We start from the raw sequence: 21,741 nt of genomic DNA, 5'->3' as shown, positions 1-21,741 counted from the left end.
AGCTAACCTGAGATTCTAATAATTTCAGTACCACATTCCAACACTATGGTCAGATATGATGTTCCTGAGCCCATAGGTATAATACTGTTCTTGAGTTTTCATTATAATACTCTTGAGTTCTTATGTATAATGTTCTTGAGTTCCTATATATAATGTTCTTGAGTTCTATGTATACATGTTCTTAAGTTCTTATGTATACTGTTTCTTGAGTTCACATGTATAATGTTGTTCAACATGTAAACCGGAGTGAAGGCCAACACCTAATACTTCCGGTATATAAAACAAACAAATAAATAAAATAAATAATAAATTAAATTGCTGAAACTTTTTGATCGTTTACAAGGAGCCCGGATATTCTCTAAGTTGGATCTCAGAGGAGCCTATAACTTAATCAGGATTCGTGAAGGTGACGAATGGAAAAACAGCGTTTAACACAAGGACGGTCATTACGAGTATCTCGTTATGCCATTCGGACTGACTAATGCTCCTGCTGTATTTCAACATTTCATCAACGAAGTTTTTCGAGATTTACTTTACGTTTGTGTGGTGGTTCTAATTGGGACGATATTCTTATTTTTTTCTTCCAGTCTACAGTCTCACCGGCAACATGTCATCCAAGTCTTACAACGGCCTAAGAGAGAACAGACTGTATGCCAAGATTGAAAGAGAATCTTTACCCTTCCTGGGGTACATTATTCGAAACAAGGATTTCAAATGGATCCCGCCAAGCTGAAAAGCATTAAGGAATGGCCCCAGCCTAATGGATTACGCGCGCTTCAACGCTTCCTTGGATTTGCGAATTATTATCGAAGTTTTATTCAGAACTTTTCTAAATTAGCCGCTCCTCTCACGGCTTTGACGCGTAAGGGAGCTAACATCAAAGCTTGGTCAGTTGAGGTTGAAGAGGCTTTCCAGGCCCTTAAGAACGCCTTCGACAATTCTGTCAAGAGTTCTTTGCAACTGCTCATAAAATTCCAAACCCTAATAGTATGTAGCAGACATGGACTGAAAGAAGGTTTAGAGGTTCCAGATTTACGTGGTAGCCATTCTTTATCAGTATTCCTTCAAGACAATACTGCTCAATACATATAAATTGTTTTATTGGCATTACTGACTCCCATTCTATAACTGCATGCAGTTCAGCTGTCAAGTAGTAACTTTTAAAATTAGGAACACCTAGCCCTCCCATAAGCAAGTTTGATATCCAGTGTTTTCTGTTGAAATGGTTTACCTGGACGCATGCCTCCTTTTCAATATCCTCAGGTTTCTGTGCTTGGAGTACTCTCATTCCTTGTGTCTGAAGCAAGCTCTGCTCCCTTTCTAATGTTCGTTGCTTTGAAGAATTTGCACCTAAAGAAGTGAAAATAAAGGTGTCATTTTTTTGTTTTCTTTGTTTATTTGACCCAGCAATTTTCACCTTCTTCTTTAGGCTTTCAGCTCAATCAGAACCAAGGTTAGGATCTGGCACCATGAGCCTTCATTTATAACTAGCTGGAGATTTTTTTTCCTATTTTTAGGAGCCTTTATTTTCAGAATTTATTTTATTTTTCCCAGGATTTTATCAGTGTTTATTATAACAAGAACACAAATGGGAGAAGTCAGTGGAAAAAAATGACTCGTTATTTATTCTGGTAAACATCATTTTTGTCCTCCTCATAAAAAAAACATATAAGTTCCTGGCATGCAATAAAATAAAAATTGAAAACTAATATCTCTAACCTATTTTCTATTCCCTTGAACTTACTTTTGTCCAGTTATTGCAGTGCCAGTTATTGGCTGGGGGTCATGCACTAGGAATTCGTCAGAACCCTTCAATCATGATATCTAAATTCAGTCACTGGATGATGACATTACATGTTGACTATGACTCCTTATCCCCAGGGCCTGTGAAAGGCCCAGGGCCTGTGATAGCCCGCTGATCTGAGAAGCAGAATACCTAAGCCAGAAATTAAACCTAGGTCCTTCACTCTGCCATTGAGCTACCAGGTGTTACATTTTTTAAAAAACATAAGAAATGACATGCTGGTCCACCAACCAGACCATTAAGGGTCAGCATCCTATCTCAGAGAGTGGCCAATCTAGGCCAACTGGAAATACCCAGCAAATATTAATGGGGAACTCCATTCCATTTTAGCAATCCCAAATTTATCTGGTTAATAGTTGTTAATAGACTTGCCCTCCAAAAGTCTGTCCAAACCATTTTTAAACCCAGCAATACTACTAGCCTTAACCACATCCTCCAGCAACAAATTCCACAGCTTGATTATGTATTAACTGACCTAAGAATTTCAACAAATTGTCCAAATGATTCCAATGTCCTTTTCCTGAATGATAACTATTTTATAGAACCCAGTATTGTGAATATATATGGAGCAATTTTCAAACAACCTGAGGAGGAGGAGGCCACGTCTGGAGTGGTAGAAGAGAGTTGCTGGAACATTGCACAATGATCTTGAATCTGTGTGTTGCGCAGTGGACCCTTAGGCCGAGGTGGGGTTGACGCTACCCGTAGGAGGGATCCTACGGGTCCCCATCGTCAGCAGGCAGAGAAGGCTGATGGACGGAAGCCGGTTGGCACTTCACCAATACCAGCCCTCGTCCCCCCCAGGTTGAGCCTTTGGGTGCCGGGGCCGGCTGGACTTAGGTGCCCTCCATCGGTGGTCGTCAAAGGATGGATCAAGGTCAGCCCAGAGGCAGCAACAGGTGAGGGTATCAGTCTGTACTGGACGAGACGGAGTCCCAAGACCCAGGCGCCAACAGGAACACAGTAAGACAGCAAGAGCAGGCCGAAGCCTGAATAAACTACGTCCAGGACAAGGGCTGAAGAGGCGTCGTTGAGCAAGCTGGGTTCAGGGCTGGCGGAAATCTGGAAGCGGTGGCAAGCAAGGCTGAGGTCTGGATGAGGAGAGAAGCAAGTAGATGGTCAGATGAAGCAGAAGTCCAGGGCTGGAGAGAGGCAAAGGAGTAGTCAGGCAATGCAGAGGTTAAGCCAGGTCAACAATCCGAAGGGGAGACGAAGGTACAGGAATGCAGGAACGAGGAAACAGAAACAAGGATATTCAGGATCAGGAACCAGGAACAGCAGAAGCAACGAGCACTTGACAAGTGAGGGAACCTGTTGCAAACGCAATCCGAGGTAGCGGGGCCCGGCCTTATATACCGGAGCTCCGCTGACATCTTCATCCGGGGCCTGCGGCTAGGTTTCCCGCCGCGGGGCCCTACTTAAGGTCTGGATGGGCATGCGTGCCTAAGGAGGGGCACGGCGCTGGTCGGAATGGCATCTCTTCGCGGGCCACGCGGAGAGGCCTGGCACGGAGCGCCAGGAGTAGTAGCAGAGCCTGAGGCACCAAGGCGGCCTGAGAACGGAGCCGGCGGCCCACAGCCACCAGAGATGAGGGACCAGGCACTGGGTTACTTTGAAAGAGGTGAGAGGGGGCTGAACTGCGGGTCTGCCACGGCCGGCGCACGTAACATTGTGCTCTCACATCCTTGACTTTGTCTCCGAAGAGATTCTCTCCCATACAAGGCATATCAGCAAGTCTTTCTTGCACTTCCAGTCAGAAATCTGAGGCTTGCAGCCAGGCAAGTCTGTGTGCCCCTGTCCTCACAACAGAGACTCTCAATGCCACCTTGAAAACATCATAGGTCAAATGGACCGTTTTCCATACTCAAATCCTTTGTCCACCAGTGACTGGAGGGCATCTTGCTACTTTTGAGGAAGCTGCTCAGTCATCGCCTGCATTTGCTTCAGGATATCCCACATTTATTGGCTCATGAAGAGTTGATATGATGCTATGCAGGAATGAACAATGCACTCAGGAAAACCTTCCTCCCGATAATATCCACAGCTCTAGAATCCCTCCCCAGGGCACTAGGGGATGGATTCTAGATCTCTTGGCCTTTTTGAGAGCAGATTGGATGACCACAGATTGATGTGGAAGTTGCCATTTGTTCAATCCAGGAGAGGGAGTTCTCCCACATCCTCATCTACACCTCCTGAAGGATCTTGTGCACTGGGACTACAATGATCTCCTTGAACGGCTCCATTTATTAGAAAAGATCCAGCACTTGGCTCTGGATTCTTCAACTGCAAGGGGTAACGAGGAATTGAATTCAAATTGCAACCAACAAGGGCCTGATTTTTATGATTTGGGAATCTGAAAAGCATGAGGGTAACATGTACAGCGCAGCAGATACTACCATAAGCTTGCCGAGCAGTCTGAATGGACCATTGGATCCTTTTCTGCCATAATTTCTATGTTTCTATGAAACTATCTCTTTTTTCTGGATCACTGATGCCAAAGGTTTTTAATATTAGCCTCAGGGGAAGTGGGAGGCAACAAAGGTTATTGTTAAGAGCAATTCACTCCAAGAAGAGGGGTGTTACCAGTCATGTGTTGCAGTTCTCTTCTACATTTTTGTAAGCAACATTGCAGAAGGCTTGTCGGGAAAGATTGGTCTTTTTGTGGATACTAAAACCTGTGATAGGGAATACAGTCAAAAAGGTGTAGAATACATGATTAGACATCTAATAAAAACTCAAGGAATTGTCGAGTCTGGCAGTTAAGATTTAATGCTAAAAAGCAGTCATGCATTTGGGATACAAAATCCTAAGGAAGCGGCACAGGATGGGGTGATACTCTTCTAAGCACAAAAGAGTAGAATCTGGAGGTGGTCATGTCGGATGAACTTAAGGTGGCCAAACATGTGGATAAAGCGACAGCAAAAGCCAGAAAAATGCTTGGGTATACAGGGAGATGAATGCTCAGCAGAGAAAATGGAGGTGATATTGCCCTTGTATAAGTCCCTAGTGAGACTTCATTTAGAATACTGTGTACAGTTCTGGAGACCACACCTTGAAAAAGATACAAACTGGTTGGAATCAGTCCAAAGTGTGGCTACTAAAATGGTCAGCAGTCTTCATTCTAAAGCATACAAGAACAGACATAATGATTTAAAAGTGTATACTATGATGGGTGTTATATTCCCCTGGTGAATCCAAGAATGTGGGCTGTAAGGAAAACCTGGGAAGGAGATCTTGGGGATGAGTGGTGGAGACCCCCTCCAGAGGAGGACACACTCTTGAGACTGCAGGTCAGGAGTTTTAAGTGAGCACTGCCATGGGGTGGATGTAGCTGCAGCCATAGTGAAAGAGTAACCAAAACCCCACCTGCAGACTATGGTGGGAGGTGGCAGTAGACTTGGATCCCTAAGAACCAGGCCCATAGAGAACAGCCAAGCTTAGGCTGTGAAGGAAGCAACTGTGACTAGCATGCAGAAGGATTAAGGCGAGAATTGCTTTCTTATCATATGAATTTGAAACTGATGTGGTTCGATAAAGTAAAGCTATAGAGACTTTAAACTACTGGGATAAGCTGGGACTATGTGTGCTTATGTCCAGCTCACCAACGAAGTGAGGATTTAAACCCATAGCTGTGACACGCTGGAAGGAATGGGTAAAGTAGAGGCAATAAAGGCTGGAGTACCTGGCCTAGGGAGCCTTCAAAGGTGGAGCTGGGGAAATTACATGGAAGAGTCGGGCAGCGGGACCATGGAAAAGGACCCCCCAGAGGCTTAACCAGTGGCTGAGTTTCTTATGTAACCAGAGAATTCCATCTGCATTGCGACTGGGAGAGTAGTTGGTGGCACGAATCCTCAACAATACCTTAGAGGAAAGGCGGGATAGGGAAGATATGATAGAGACATTTAAATACCTCCAAGGTTCTGGCAACAGGAAGCATGCCTCTTTCAATGGAAGAGACTCTAGAACGAAGGGTCAAGGGATGAAGATGAAAGAGGATAGACTGAGAAGTAATCTAAGGAAATAATTCATTACAGTGAGGGTGGTAGATGCATGGAATAGCATCTCCATGGAGGTGATGGAGACAAAGATAGCATCTAAATTCAAGAAAACATGGAATTCTACAACTACTACTGAACACTTGTATAGCGTTACTCAAGGTACGCAGGGCTGTATAAAAAAAAACATGAGACAGTTCCTTCTCGGTAGAGCTTATAATCTAATCAAGATAAACATACGAGACAAGAGAGACTCTGTGAATATAGAAGTCCATATTCAAACACAGTCCGGTTAGCAAAGTTAGCCGGATAAACTTATCTGGCTAACTTTGGAGGTATACTCAAAAGTACAGCCACACTATTGAATATAGCTGGCTATATTAAAATTAGCCAGCTAACTTTAGGTCAGCTCTTTGTTCCGACCAGACTTAGCCAGCTAAGTCATCCAGCTAACTCTGAATATCAAAGTTAGCCAGTTAACTTAGCCGGCTAACTGAACTCCTCCCAGTTACACTCCTGGATCGCCCCTAACTTATCCAGCTAAATTCTAACCTCCTAACTTATTAGCCAGCTAGAATTTAGCTAACTGGAATTGCGATCTCTGGGTTGCTGAGCTGTAGAGAGAGACTATAGATAGTGAGTAGACAGGGTATGCTGGATACATAACCAGTAGTAGATGATACACTCACAATTGTAGATATCTGTAATGGCTTCTATGCTACAGAGAGTCTTCAGTATATTCAGGAACAGGAGCCATAGGCGAGTACTGGTTCCTATATGCAGCCTGGAATAAGAACTCACATTATCTGTGTATGAGATGGCTTCTGAAATAGCAGAGAGTCTTTGGAGAGTTTTAGTAACATAGGCCCTCGTGGAGTGAGTACCGGTTCCTATCTGCAATCTGCAATAATAACTCACGATCTCCATACCTGCGATAACATCTTAGACAGAAGGGAGTCTTCATAGATTAGGAACATATGTCCTCGTGGAGCGAGTACCGATTCCTATGTGAAATAGAACTCACAGTATTCACGTCTGCAATCGCTTCCAGGTAGTAAGGAGTCTTCTGAGCATTCAGGGACGTAAGCCCTCAAGGAGCGAGTACCGGATCCCGTCTTAGCAATCTGAAATCAAGAAGAGAGAGCGGGGCCCCCAAGGATCGGGTACCCCTTGGTAAGTTTGTGGAGGCAGAGTAGCAGAGAAAAATTTCCCCTTGCTAACTCGATTCGTAGTAGCAAAGACCTTTTAAGTTGGAAGCGGATGACGTCACTACGGGGGGACGCCCCCGAGGTTCGCGCCTTTGCCGGTACAACTCTGGAGCGTGCACGCGCGCCCTTACATCATCAGGAACATGGCGGATCCGCAGCGTCAGGCCAGCCCGGGGATTACGGGGCGAAGCGGCGAAGAGAAGCCGCGGCAGCATCTGTCCGTCAGACCTGAAGGGAGTCGCCTCAAAGGTAGAGAGGGTGGAGCGAGGGTGAGAATAGGCACGAACGCAACACTTTCCTCATAGGGGAGCTGTTCCATTCCCCTTATCATTTTGGTTACCCTTCTCTGTACCTTCTCCATCGCAATTATATCTTTTTTGAGATGCGGCGACCAGAATTGTACACAATATTCAAGGTGCGGGCTCACCATGGAGCGATACAGAGGCATTATGACATTTTCCGTTTTATTCACCATTCCCTTTCTAATAATTCCCAACATTCTGTTTGCTTTTTTGACTGCCGCAGCACACTGAACCGACGATTTCAATGTGTTATCCACTATGATGCCTAGATCTCTTTCTTGGGTGGTAGCACCTAATATGGAACCTAACATTGTGTAACCATAGCATGGGTTATTTTTCCCTATATGCATCACCTTGCACTTATCAACATTAAATTTCATCTGCCATTTCAATGCCCAATTTTCCAGTCTCACAAGGTCTTCCTGCAATTTATCACAATCTACTTGTAACTTAACTACTCTGAACAATTTTGTATCATCTGCAAATTTGATTACCTCACTCGTCATATTTCTTTCCAGATCATTTATAAATATATTGAAATGTAAGGGTCCCAATACAGATCCTTGTATAGCAGTGAATGATAAGATAGACTTAACTGGCATCTCAGAAACATGGTGGAAGGAGTATAACCAATGGGATGACATACTTTTAAATAGATTAGATGAAATAGGATTAAGCGACAAAACTATCAAATGGTTTAGATCATATCTAAGCAACAGATATTTTCAAGTACAAATCAAAGACAAGATGTCAGAAAAAATTAACCTTCAAACAGGAGTGCCACAGGGGTCAGCACTATCGGCCACACTCTTCAACATATATCTCTTACCATTATGTCACCTACTGGCTGATATGGGAATTACACACTATATTTACGCAGACGATATCCAATTAATACTACCCATTAACAACACAATTAAAAAAACACTAAAAACAGCAAACATGTATCTAGATATCATCAAACAACTACTAAACCAAATGGACCTAGTAATTAATATTGAGAAAATAGAATTTATACATTTAGAAAGAAAAAAGACGGAGATCATTCAGAACACAATTATACTCAACAACAACCAAAAAATTGAGTTAGCAGACAAAGTAAGGAACCTTGGAGTAATAATTGACTCAGAACTAAGCTTAAAACAACACATATCTCTAAAAGTAAAGGAAGGCTATGCTAAACTCATGGTGCTTAGACGACTTAAACCACTTCTAACAACTGCCAACTTTCGATCAGTACTGCAAGCGTTGATATTTGCAAGCACTGATTACTGTAACGCACTCCTACTAGGGCTACCACACACTTCCCTAAGACCACTTCAAATATTACAGAACACAGCTGCCAGAATCTTGACCGGCAAACGGAAAAGAGATCACATCACAGAAACACTGAAGGAATTACACTGGCTACCCATTGAACAAAGAATTCAGTACAAAACACTCTGCACCATACATAAATTAATACATAATGAAAATGCAGAATGGCTGAACACAGCCCTTTGTGTACACGACCCAAACAGAAACCTGAGATCAGCCAACAAAGCACTTCTTACTATCCCATCAATCAAAACAGCAAGACTAACACAGGTGAGAGAGAGAGTACTATTCCTGGCAGGAACCATACTATGGAACACCATGCCTTTGGAGTTAAGATTACAAAGTAACAACAAAACCTTCAGGAAAAATTTAAAAACCTGGCTCTTTAAAGTAGCCTATCAAAAAGAGAAAGGAGAATAACACCCAGGGGAATGCAGGTACAAACAAAACAATGGAACATCGAACACATAACCAAAATCAATATGTGTATTTTATTTGTGAACCAGTTCAAGTTTCAATTGTAGCTCATTAATAAAGGTTATAAATCTGATATAATAAGAAATGGACATGACTCATTACACTCACCAATTAATATTATTTACAAACTATGTTACCGATCCTTAATGGCACCTGTTTAACCTAAAAAACCATAGCATAATTTTTATGTGCCTTATTGTAAACCGTTGTGACGGTATCCACTGAACGACGGTATAGAAAAGTGTATAAATAAATAAAATAAATAAAATAATGCCAGACTGGGGTACAAATTATATCGCAATGATAAGGAGAAGCAACTTGATGGGGGTGGGGGAGACGCTTTATGTCCAAGATGGCGTACAGTTCAACAGGTTAAGGATCTTGCAAGAAACTAAATGCACAATAGAATCTTTATGGGCAGAAATCCCATGTGTGTCAGGGAAGAGTATAGCGATAGGAGTATACTACTGTCCACCTGGCCAAAATGATGATATGGATGATGAAATGCTAAGAGAAATTAGGGAAGCTAACCAAATTGTTTAGCTTAGTGCGGTAATAATGGGAGATTTCAATTACCTCAATATTCACTAGGCAAATGTAACATTAGGACATGCTAGAGAGATAAAGTTCCCTGATGGAATGACTACTTCATGGAACAACTGGTTTATGAACTTCCGAAAGAGGGAGTTATTGTAGATCTATTCTTAGTGGAGCCCAGGATTTGGTGAGATAGGTAACAGTGGCAGGGCCACTTAGCAATAGTGAATCTAACATGATCAAATTTGAATTAATGAATAGAAGATGGACAATAAGTAAATCTATGGCTCTAGCACAAAACTTTCAAAATGGAAACTTTAATAAAATGAAAAAAAAAACCAGAAAAAAACTGAAAGGTGCAGGTACAAAGGTTAGGCGTGTACAACAGGTGTGCACATTTTTAAAGAATACCATCTTAGAAGTGCAGTCCAGATATATTCCACGCATTAAGAAAAACCTGATGTGTTTTGTATAGTAGAGAGCTGGCTTTTAGATTCTGATATAGCTACTATTAATCAGATGTGCCCTACAGGCTATGCTTTTTTTTCTCAACCACGAGCGAAGGAAGGGGAGGGGGGTTACTCATCATTTTTAAAGAATCTTTGAATTTGAAATCTCAAAATCTCAGTAGAATATCGAATCAGGAATTATTACTTGTTTATTCCTCGAATTTCTCTATTTGTCTTGTTTATTGTCCACCCAAAGTATTACAAGCAAATTTATCTTTGCTGTTTGAGCAATTATTATTAGCCTCAATTAATTTGAGTAATATGATATTAATAGATGCCTTTAATTTACCTTTCAATCACATTCTAGAAGATAATCAGTTTCAATTATTCAATGATATTTTAGGGTCATTAAGATGGTCTCAAAGGATTCATACATCTACCCATCGTCTGGGTAATATTCTTGATTTAGTCTTTATTAATGATTTTGCAAATTTTCAATTAATACTCCAGATGTGAAGACTGTTCCATGGTCAGATCATTCATTGATTAGTTTTTCTTTAAAGGGTGTTCATGAGGAAATTAGTACTTCCAATTCTTGTTGCAGTTACTCTAAAAGATCATTTGTAGACATTATCAAACTCAAAGATACCAATGATGTTAATAATTATCTAGAAGTTTGGTCAACATATTTAAATACTACCCTTAATAATATTGCTCCATTTAAATCTTCTTTATCAAAAAAAAAAAAAAAAAAGATAACAAAGTCCAACCTTAGATTACCCCATCTTTAATTTCGTTTCAACAACATTTAAGAAAAATTGAGCGTAAATGGTCAAAACATCCTTCTTTTGAGAATGCATCTTTCTATGGAACATCTTTAGCAAAATATCAAACTGATACTCTCAAAGCCAAGAAAAAGTACTATTCGAAAAAAATAAAAGAATTGGGAAATAGTCCTAAAGCATTATTTCATTTAGTGCATAAGTTAACTGAAGATCAGAAGGCAAAAAGAAGAAGCACTAATACACTTTCAGCTGACATGTTTGCTAAACATTTTTCTATGAAAATAGAGAATCTTTCTCTGCTCTTTAAAGATGTGACACCCTGGTTTTCTGATGATACTTTATGTAATTCATCGGTTTGGTCTAATTTTGAGACTGTTTCTTCATTGGAAATTTTGAACATAATTTCACATTTAAATAATACTATGTGTCCTGTATTAAATGTTTCTACTGTGACTTTCAGAGCCATATTTGAATTAATGAAAGTTTCTATTACACATATAGTTAATACCTCCTTGTCAGCTGGAGTGATGCCTAATGCTTTGAAAACTGCTCTAGTTAAGCCTCTTCTAAAAAAGCAAAATCTAGATGTTAATAATCTAGCAAATTATAAACCTATTTCCTCACTCCCCCTCATTGCAAAGGTTATTGAAGGTATTGTTCTTAAACAATTTACAGATTATCTCGAGAACAATGAAATTCTAAATCCTCATCAATTTGGGTTTCGACGTGGTCTGAGTACTGAATTGCTTCTTATTTCAATGACTGACTCCATCAAACACAGTCTTGATGGAGGACAACAATTTCTCTTAGTCTCGCTAGATATTTCTGCTGCATTCGATTCTGTTGATCATCAGATTCTCCTATTTCGTCTTCGCGAATGTGGTATAACGGGTACTGTTCTTTCTTGGTTTAATAGTTATCTCACTGGTCATCATCAATGTTTCAGATTTAATCAACAATCGTCTTCGCCCCAATTGTTAAAAGCTAGGGTGCCGCAAGGGTCTGCTTTGTCGGCAATGTTATTTAATTTATATCTTGCCCCCATTACCAAACTTTTGGCTATTATTACTGATGGATTCAAAATTTATGCTGACGACATACAGTTTTATATTAAGGTTCAGAATCCTTGGCAGAAAACAGTTGATACTCTTCATCTGTGTATTGATACCATCAAGCATTGGCTAAACAAAATAAATTGTCACTAAATACCAATAAGACTAAAATTTTGTTGATTCATTGTCCCCATTCTACACCTATTAATGATGCCATTTGCATTGATAATATTTCATTTCCCCTTGATAAACCTAATATGAGTTTAGGTGTTCTGTTCGACGCGACATTTTCATTCAAATCACAGATTACATCGTTAATAAAAACCGGATTTTTCAAACTCCAGCTTATCGCAGGATTACAGCATTTACCGTTTGATCAAGATCTTCTTCCAGTTGTACGTGCGATCATTTTTCCTCACATAGATTACTGTAATAGTCTTTACATAGGACTACCCAAGGTTACATTACAGCCTATTCAGTTATTGCTTAATTCTGCCACGCGGCTCATTTCTCATACAAAACGGTCTGAGCATATTTCTCCAATTTTATGTAAATGAAACTGGTTACTAGTTACCGAGCGAGTTGATTTCAAAATTGCTATGATTGTTTTCAAACTTCTCAATTCAGATTCTTCATATTGGTCAAATGCATTGTTGCGTATTTATAAACCTATAAGAGGATTAAGATCCTCTCAATTGAATCGTTTGGAAATACCTTCAGTACACCAAGCACACTTGTTTTTCATTAGAGAGACCTCATTTTCTATTGCTGCACCAGCTCTGTGGAATCTTATTCCTTTTGAACTCCGGTCCTTAGACAATGTAATAAATTTTAAACATCTACTGAAAGAGTTCTTACTTCATCGTGCCTTCAGTGTATTCTAGAGTTAAATAAGTGAGAGAATTCCCTTATCCTATGTGCCAGATTATAGTTGATAAGGGTTCTAGTACTAAATATTATTCAGATTACCTTAGGTAAGGTATTGGACATTATAGTTTCTATGAAACTAAAGGTATTTTTGTTTGTTAAGTTTGTGGTTGATAATATGTATGATATTTCATATTATGTATATTTTTATTGTATATCACCTAGGCCTGTTTGTGTTAAGCGATTAATAAATTTTAATAAAATGAAATGAAAAAAATGAAAGAAAGGTATGGTTAAAAGGTGAAGTGAACGAGGTTAAAAGGTGAAGTAAACGATTGCTGGTATGGTTAAAAGGTGAAGTGAAAGAGGCTATTTTAGCAAAAAGATCTTCCTTCAAAAATTGGAAGAAGGATCGATCTGAAGACAAGAGAAAAAAGCAGAAGCATTGGCAAGACAATGTAATACATTGATAAGAAAATGTAAAAGAGAATTTGAAAAGAGGATGGTCATAGAGGTAAAAACTCATAATAAAAACTTTTTAAAATATATCCAAAGCAGGAAGCCTGCAAGGGAGTCAGCTGGACCATTAGATGATCAAAGGGTTAAAGGGGCACTTAGGGAAGATAAGGCCATGGCAGAAACACTAAATGAATTATTTGCTTCGGTATTTACTGAGGAAGATGTTGGGGAGATACCTGTTCCAGAGGCAGTTTTCAAAGATGACCATTCAGATGAACTGTCCCAAATCACAGTGAACCTAGAAAATGTAGTAGGCCAGATTGACAAACTGAAGAGTAGCAAATCATCTGGACCGGATGGTATACATCCCAGGATTCTGAAAGAACTAAAAAAATGAAATTTCAGACCTATTACAAGTAATTTTTAACTTATCATTAAAATCATCTGTTTTACTGGAAAAAGGGCTCCAGAGGTGATCCGGAAAACTATAGACTGAGCCTGAATTCAGTGGCAGAAACAATTGTGGAAACTATTATAAAGAATAAAATCACAGAATATATAAATAAACATGATTTAATAGGAAACAGCCAGCATGAATTTACCCAGGTGAAGTCTTGCCTCACAAATCTGCTACATTGTTTTTGAAGAGGAGAATAAGCATGTGGATAAAGGTTAACCTGTAGATGTGGTGTGCTTGGATTTTCAGAAGGCATTTGACAAAGTCCATCATAAGAGGCTTCTAAGAAAACTAAAAAGTCATGGGACAGGAGATGAGGTCCTTGTGTGGACTACAAACTGGTTAAAAGACATTAAACAGAGAGTAGGAATAAATGGTCTGTTTTCACAGTGGAAAAAAATAAAACAGTGGAGTGCCTCAGGGATCTGTACTTGAACTGGTGCTTTTTAATATATTTATAAATGATCTGGAAAAAGGTATAGCAAGTGAGGTAATGAAATTTGCAGATGACACAAAATTAATCAAATTACTTAAATCACAAGCAGATTGTAATACATTTCAGGAGGACCAAGCAACATTGGAAGATTGGGTGTCCATATGGCAGATAAAATTAAATGTGGACAAGTGCAAGGGGATAAATAAAGGAAAAAATAACCCATGATGTAGCTACACGATGCTAGGTTCCATTTTAGGAGTTACCACCCAGGAAGATCTGGGCATCATAGTGGATATTACATTGAAATCGTCAGCTCAATGTGCTGTGGTGGTCAAAAAAGAAAACAGAATGTTAGGAGTTATTATTAGGAAGGTGTTGCGCTGGAGGTGGACCCTTGGCCTGGTGCAGGATTGGAACGGCCCTCCGGTCAGACCTGGAGAGCGCCTGCCACCAGGAGGCGGAGCACAGGAGGAGACAGAGGCTAGCTGGATCTTCGCCAATAGCAACCTGGGGTTCCCTCAGGTTGAGCCCTTGGTTACCCGGGCTGCCTGGTCTTAGGTGGGCCTCGCAGGGTCTCCTAGAGAGAAAGTTCAAGGGAGTGCCCACCACGAACAAGGGTGCACGGTCAGTTTTCAAACAGGGAAGTCCAGAAGTCGCAGGAGGCCAGAAGAGATTGTCCGAGTGTATAGCGAGGATCAAGGCCAGAGTATCAGTCCAGAATGGTCAGCCAAAGCAGGGTCGGTAACAGTGGTCAATCTGGGCATAGTCAGGTCACGCAAAGGTCAAGTTCCAGGTGGCGATCAAGAGTAGTCAGGTCAGGCAGAGGTCAAGTTCCAGGCGGTGATCAAGAGTAGTCGGAGTTCAGGCAGAGGTCAGGTCAGGCAGCAATCAAGAGTAGTCAGAGAATAGGCAAAGGTCAGTACTGTGAGATCAGTCCAAAGGGTACTACCAGGAATGGAGAGACGAAGGAACAGGAGACACTGGAACAGGATACACAGGAGGCGCTGAAAAATGAGAGAATGGAACAGGAGACACTGGAACAAAGACAATGGAACAGGAGACACAGGAGCAAAGACACTGGAACGCAGGAAGGCAAACTAGAGATACCGGAGTGTACGACCCAATTGCCAAGGCCTTTTATGCAAGGGAGTTGTGATGTTATCGGAGGGCGCCGGGTTAGAGTTTCCCGCGCTGGTGCCTTTAAGTACGACGACATCAGCCACTCGTGCGCCTAGGGGCGGGGCCGAGGAGCAGGAGGACACGGAGCCTCTGTGGGAGCTCCGCTGTGAGGCCGGCATCGGAGACAGTAAGCGGGGAAGCTGGGGACGCCATGAACTTGCTGCAGCGGCAGAGGGCGTGAGCCCGGAGCTGGTAGATGGACGGGAGAGGTGAACAGGTCCGGCCGCAGAGCAGACGCAGCCGGGAAGCGCAACAGAAGGGAATGGCAAATAAATCGGAGAATGCCGAAAGTTTAGACCGTACTTGAGTAATGCATGCAATTCTGGTCATCGCATCTCAAAAAAGATATATAGTTCCACTGGAGAAAGTAGAGAGAAGGGCAACCAAAATGATAGAGGGTATAGAATGGCTCCCCTATGAGGAAAGGCTAAAGAGCATAGGGCTGTTCAGCTTGGAGAAAGCAAAACTGCTTTCTCCAGGACAGCAGGATATAGTTCTCACATATGGGTGACATCATTGATGGAGCCCTGGTATGGAAAACCTTCTGTCAAAGTTTCTAGAAACTTTTGACTGGCACACTGAGGTCACTGAGCATGCCCAGCATGCCATGATCCCTGCAGCCACAGGGGTCTCCCTTCACTCTCGTTTGTAGCAATAAGAGCGAGTGAAAAAAAAAAAAAAAAAAACGTATAGGACCCAACCCCGCGAGGTGGCGGGGGGGTTTTGTGAGGACTATATCCTGCTGTCCTGGGATAACACCTATTACAGGTAAGCAATTTTGCTTTATCCCAGGACAAGCAGGATGATAGTCCTCACATATGGGTGATTAGCAAGCTAGAGGCTGATTCATATTTGTTTTGGACCAACAGCGCACAACTTGTGCAACAGGCATAACAACTGGTGCGATGTAGGAAAAAATGAGGCAGCCAGAAATCACAGCAGGTTGGATATGGAAGGAGTTGGAGATTAAACAGGGAACAAGTTCTTTAAAACAGATTGACCATAGGCTGAATCTTGAGGGGGGATATGATAGAGGTGTTTAAAATCATGAGAGGTCTAGAACGGGTAGATGTGAATCGGTTATTTACTCTTTCGGATAGTAGAAGGACTAGGGGACACTCCATGAAGTTAGCATGGGGCACATTTAAAACTAATCGGAGAAAGTTCTTTTTTACTCAACGCACAATTAAACTCTGGAATTTGTTGCCAGAGAATGTGGTTCGTGCAGTTAGTATAGCTGTGTTTAAAAAAGGATTGGATAAGTTCTTGGAGGAGAAGTCCATTACCTGCTATTAAGTTCACTTAGAGAATAGCCACTGCCATTAGCAATGGTTACATGGAATAGACTTAGTTTTTGGGTACTTGCCAGGTTCTTATGGCCTGGATTGGCCACTGTTGGAAACAGGATGCTGGGCTTGATGGACCCTTGGTCTGACCCAGTATGGCATTTTTCTTATGTTCTTATGTTCTTATGTCATCCTTCCTTGTCCAAACAGTAATGTGCTGCAAAGGTGTGAAGAGAACTCCAAGTTGCAGCTTTACAGGTATCAGCAATAGGCACTGAACGGTAGTGTGCTACTGATGTTGACATAGCCCTTACTGAGTGTGCCTTTACTCGCCCCTGGAGAGGAAGGCCTGCTTTCTCATAGCAGAATTCAATACAGTCTGCTAGCCAGTTGGAGACAGTTTGTTTGCCCACTGCAACTCCTGGTTTGTTTTTGTCAAAAGAAACGAAGAGTTGGGTGGATTTCCTATGGACTGCAGTGCAGTCTAGGTAAAATGCAAGTGCACGTTTACAATCCAAGGTGTGTAAAACTCTCTCGCTCTGGTGAGAGTGAGGCCTTGGGAAGAAAGTGGGCAAAACTATGGATTGGTTAAGGTGAAAATCTGTTACCACCTTAGGAAAGAATTTGGGGTGAGTGCGGAGGATCACTCGGTCATGTAGGAACCTTGTATAGGGTGATTAAGTGACAAGAGCTTGTAACTCACTGACCCATCTAGCGGATGTAATGGCTACTAGGAATAGTACTTTCCATGTAAGAAATTTACATCACAGGAATGCATAGGCTCAAACGGGGGGCGCATGAGCCTTGCAAGGACTACATTTAGATCCCATTCCGTAACTGGTGGTCGAATGGGAGGCTTAAGTTGGAGTAAGCCCCTCATAAACTGGCTCACTAGGGGTTGCGCTGTTATCGGAGCATCTCCTATTCCCTTGTGATATGCTGCAATGGCACTCAGGTGTACACGCACAGAAGAAGTCTGGAGACCAGAATCTGAGAGGTAGCACAGATAGTCTAACATAGAAGGAGTAGGGCAGGAGAAAGGTGCAATACCTTTTAGTGTGCACCACTCGTTAAATCTAGTCCACTTGGAGCGCTAAGATTTATGTGTGGAAGGCTTTCGTGAAGCTACGAGAACTTGAGAGACTTGAGTGGAAAGATTGAGTGGTCGTAGGATTAAGCTTTCAACATCCAAGCTGTTAGGGCAAGGGTTGGTAGGTTGGGATGGCGCAACATGCCTTGGTTCTGAGTTATGAGAGTGGGTGCTGTGCTAAGTTGAATTGGATCTGAGATCAAGAGGTCGAGGAGTATGGGAAACCATACTTGTCGAGACCAGTATGGGGCTATGAGGATCATGGTCCCTCTGTCCTGCTGTAGCTTCACGAGAGTTTTGGATATGAGCGAAATCGGAGGATACGCATATAGAAGTCCTGTGATCCAGGGGTGAACAAAGGCGTCCCTGGGGAACATTTGTCAATGGCTGTGGAGGGAGCAGAACCTTTCCACTTTGTAGTTCAGTTTGGACGCAAAGATGTCGATGGTTGGGTGACCCCAGCGTTGAAAGATTTTGCTCACTACACAGAGATCCAGAGACCATTCGTGGGGATGGAAACGTCGACTGAGATTGTCCGCTAGGACGTTTTGAATGCCTGCCAGATAAGTTGCTCGGAGATGCTTGGAGTGCTCGAGAGCCCAGGCCCAAATCTGTACTGCTTCTTGACATAGCAGATAAGAGCCTGTGCTTCCCTGCTTGTTTATGTACCACACTGCTATTGTGTTGTCTGTTTGTATCAGCACAGTCTTGTTTAAGAGGCAATCTTTGAAGGCATAAAGGGCATAACGAATCGTTCGAAGTTCTAAGAAGTTGATCTGACAGTTCATTTCGAGCGTAGTCCACATATCTTGTGTTTGAAGGTTGTTGACGTGAGCCCCCCATCCCAAGTTGGAGGCATCCGAGGTCAAGATGACTTGCAGAGTCGGTTGCTGGAACTGTAGACCAACTTGTAAGACAGTTTGGTTTGTCCACCAGTGGAGCGAAAGTCGTAACTGGTGGGTGACCTTTACTATGTACGACAGTGGTTGAAAAGCTTGGAGCCATTGAGATTTCAAAGTCCATTTAGTTCTTTGCATGGCTAATTTCGCCATAGGGGTCACATGTCCTGTAGAAGTCATGTGGCCTAGTAGTACGAGAAGTTGATGGGCAGAGGCGAACTCGCAGTGGGTTATAGAGTTTGCTAAGCGCGCAAGATTGTTCGCATGGTCATCTGGAAGAAAAGCTTTTGCCACTGTGGTGTCGAGGTCTGCTCCGATGAACGTGAGCAACTGAAACGGGTCGATATGGGATTTTTGATAGTTGATTAAAAATCCCAGGGAGTGTAATTGTCTTATTGTGCTTTCTAGGGCAGATAGAGCTCCCTATCTGGATGGACTCCTGATTAGCCAATCATCTAGGTAGGGAAAACATGAATGCTGTTTTTTCTTAGATGCGCCTTAGTCACTGCAAGACATTTCATGAACACTTGAGGTGCAGAGGCTAGTCTGAATGGTAGGACACGATACTGGTAATGATGTCTTCCCACTACAAATCATAAGTACTTACAATGTTGTGTGGAAATGGGTATGTGCGCGTAGGCGTCTTGAAGATCCATGGAACAGAGCCAATCTCCTCGGTATAATTAAGGAAGGATGGTTCCCAAACCATACGGAACTTTTCTTTTTGAAGAAATTTGTTGAGATTGAGGAGGTCTAGGATGGGGCGGAGACCGCCTGATTTCTTTAGAATTAGGAAATAGCGGAAATAGAACCCTCTGCCTTGTTGAGACTGGGGGACGGGTTCGACAGCCCTGGCAGTCAGCAGGGTGAAGAGTTCAAGTTTAAGTTGAGATGTGACGACAGCGAATGTCGTCACATCTCAACTTCAACTAGAGGAATGAGTGGAGAATGCAGGGGTATTTTGGTGAATTTGAGACGGTATCTCCGATTCAGTATGGCTAATACCCATTGATCTTTGGTGATGAGACTCCATTGGTGTTTGAAATAATGGAGTCAACCTCCTACAGGTAAGTAGGGTTTGGGATTGATGGAGAGGCTTCTGTTCTCTTGCTTCTCTTCAAAAACCAGATGCTGGTACAGTTTGTGGAGGTGGCTGGGTTTTTGTCTGTTTTGGTTGACGTGGACATCCTCTTTGTGGTGGACGGAAAGGGCGAGCCGAAGAAGTAGGTGGATAGTACCTACGAGGCCGATAGAAGGGCCTTCTGGTGTCCCTTCTTGTGGGTTTCCGCACTGAGGACGGTTGGTCCGATGGCAATTTGAAGAGTTGGCGGAGTGTCTCATGGTGATCTTTTAGTTGGGATACAGTGTCCTAAATCTTTTCTCCGAAGAGATTGTCTCCAGTACATGGGAGATCTGCCAGTCTCTCTTGGACTTCCAACCTGAGATCCAAGGCCTTTAGCCAAGCCCACCTCCCTGCACTAATTCCAGCGGCTGAAAGACGGGCAGATGTTTTAAACGAATCATAAGCGGCCCGTACTTCATGTTTGCCGGACTCCAGGCCTTTGGCAATAAGAGTATTAAGTGTCAGCTGCTGTTGCTGAGGAAGACTATCAGCAATATCTTAGACTTGCTTCCACAAGTTTCTTTGATATTGCGTCATATATAGCTGATATGCCGAAATCCTAGACACAAGCATGGATCCTTGAAATACTTTTCTTCCCAATCCATTCAAGAATTTCTGTTCCTTTCCTGGAGGAGCAGAGGAATGTGGTTTCTGCTTCCTTGCCTTTTTCTGAGCCGATTCAACAACCACTGATTGGTGTGGCAATTGTGGCTTCTGAAAACCTGGGATATTTTGAACCAGGTATGTCACGTCTGTTCTTCTGTTGACAGCTGGTACAGAACAAGGATGCTCCCATAGGCAATGTTGAAGTTCCAGAAATACATCAGGAGCGACGGCCTTGCCTTTTAAAATCGAGCTCCATACCTCTGGCACTTCCTCTTCATCGTGCGGACATCTTCGGGCCTGCGCAACTGGCGTTACCCATCGGGGTAAGGGTCCTCACCGTCTCTCCGGCGATCCACCTCCCTCCGATCACCTTCCGCTTAACCGCGAGGCCTACCCAACTGCAGGAAGACTGACCCAGACCGCGCTCCCCGGCCAATCGAAGGCCCGGCGCGGCGGTGACTACATTGGGAGTGATGGCCTTGCCGTTTAAATCGAGCTCCATATCTCCGGTGTCGCGACAAAGGGGCGTGCTTCCCCTTTAGTGCTCTCCTCCATCTATTCACAGCCTCTCCTGCTTGCTGTTCCACTCCCTCTGCTCCCCCCCTTTCACACCTAGCCATCCATATTACAGCTCCAACAAGCTTTTAGCTCCCCCCATCCTGCAATTAATTTGCTCAGACACACTACTCATCTACCTCTCTCCTTACCCAATCTCTACTTTACCATATCCCTCCATCACTCCTTCCCTTCTCCCTACTTTAAACACTACTTGAAGTCTCCTGCCCCTTCCACTTTACCCTTCCCCTCCTCCACTGGCAACTCGCCTATGAGTGCCCCTTCAACTATTCCGCTCCTCTCCCTCCTTCAGACATGTTATTCTATCCAATCCCCACCGTCAAACACCACCACTATCACCACTATCACTGTTGCAGCACACCAAAAAACAAACTCCTACCTTCCATCCTCCTAACACGAGATCCATAGTGCCAATCATGATCTCCCCGCTCACTCAATTCCTCGGCCTTACTGGCCTCTCCATCATTCTCATTAACTCAAAATCTCTAGTCAAAAAAACATCCATCATCAATGATCTTCTACTTGACAAGCAACCAGACATTTGTGTCATAACGGAAACTTGGTTTAAACTCACTGATATAGTTCTTATTAACCAACTCCCTATACAACTTTATGATATCATCTCACTACCCAGACATAAAAAAAAGAGGCAGAGGTCTCCTACTAGCCACCAAAAAGGAACTAAAACTTATTCCACAGTTTGTCAAGATCCCCCCTAAATATGAAATTGGTTTCTTCAAATCTGCTCTATTACAAGTTTGTCTAGTCTACCCCTCCAGGTCTACTAGACAACAGTGCCTCCCCCCTCATAGAATTTATAGCAGAAAACAAACAATG

General features: G+C 42.6%; 1 protein-coding gene across 5 annotated transcripts in view; it reads right to left on the bottom strand.

Annotated features, from left to right (window-relative positions):
- Positions 1 to 21,741, bottom strand: part of ENTHD1 (ENTH domain containing 1) — a 547,844-nt gene that overhangs the window by 160,522 nt on the left and 365,581 nt on the right. For all 5 annotated transcript variants that reach the window (XM_029590172.1, XM_029590177.1, XM_029590176.1 and 2 more), the window contains one exon: positions 1,232 to 1,350. In XM_029590172.1, the coding sequence (XP_029446032.1) occupies positions 1,232 to 1,350 (119 nt within the window). The remainder of the gene's footprint in view (positions 1 to 1,231; positions 1,351 to 21,741) is intronic.

The sequence above is a fragment of the Rhinatrema bivittatum genome, chromosome 2 (assembly GCF_901001135.1).
Source record: "Rhinatrema bivittatum chromosome 2, aRhiBiv1.1, whole genome shotgun sequence".
In the NCBI taxonomy this organism is placed as follows: Eukaryota; Metazoa; Chordata; class Amphibia; order Gymnophiona; family Rhinatrematidae; genus Rhinatrema; species Rhinatrema bivittatum.
This window is presented reverse-complemented; position numbering and strand designations above follow the sequence as displayed.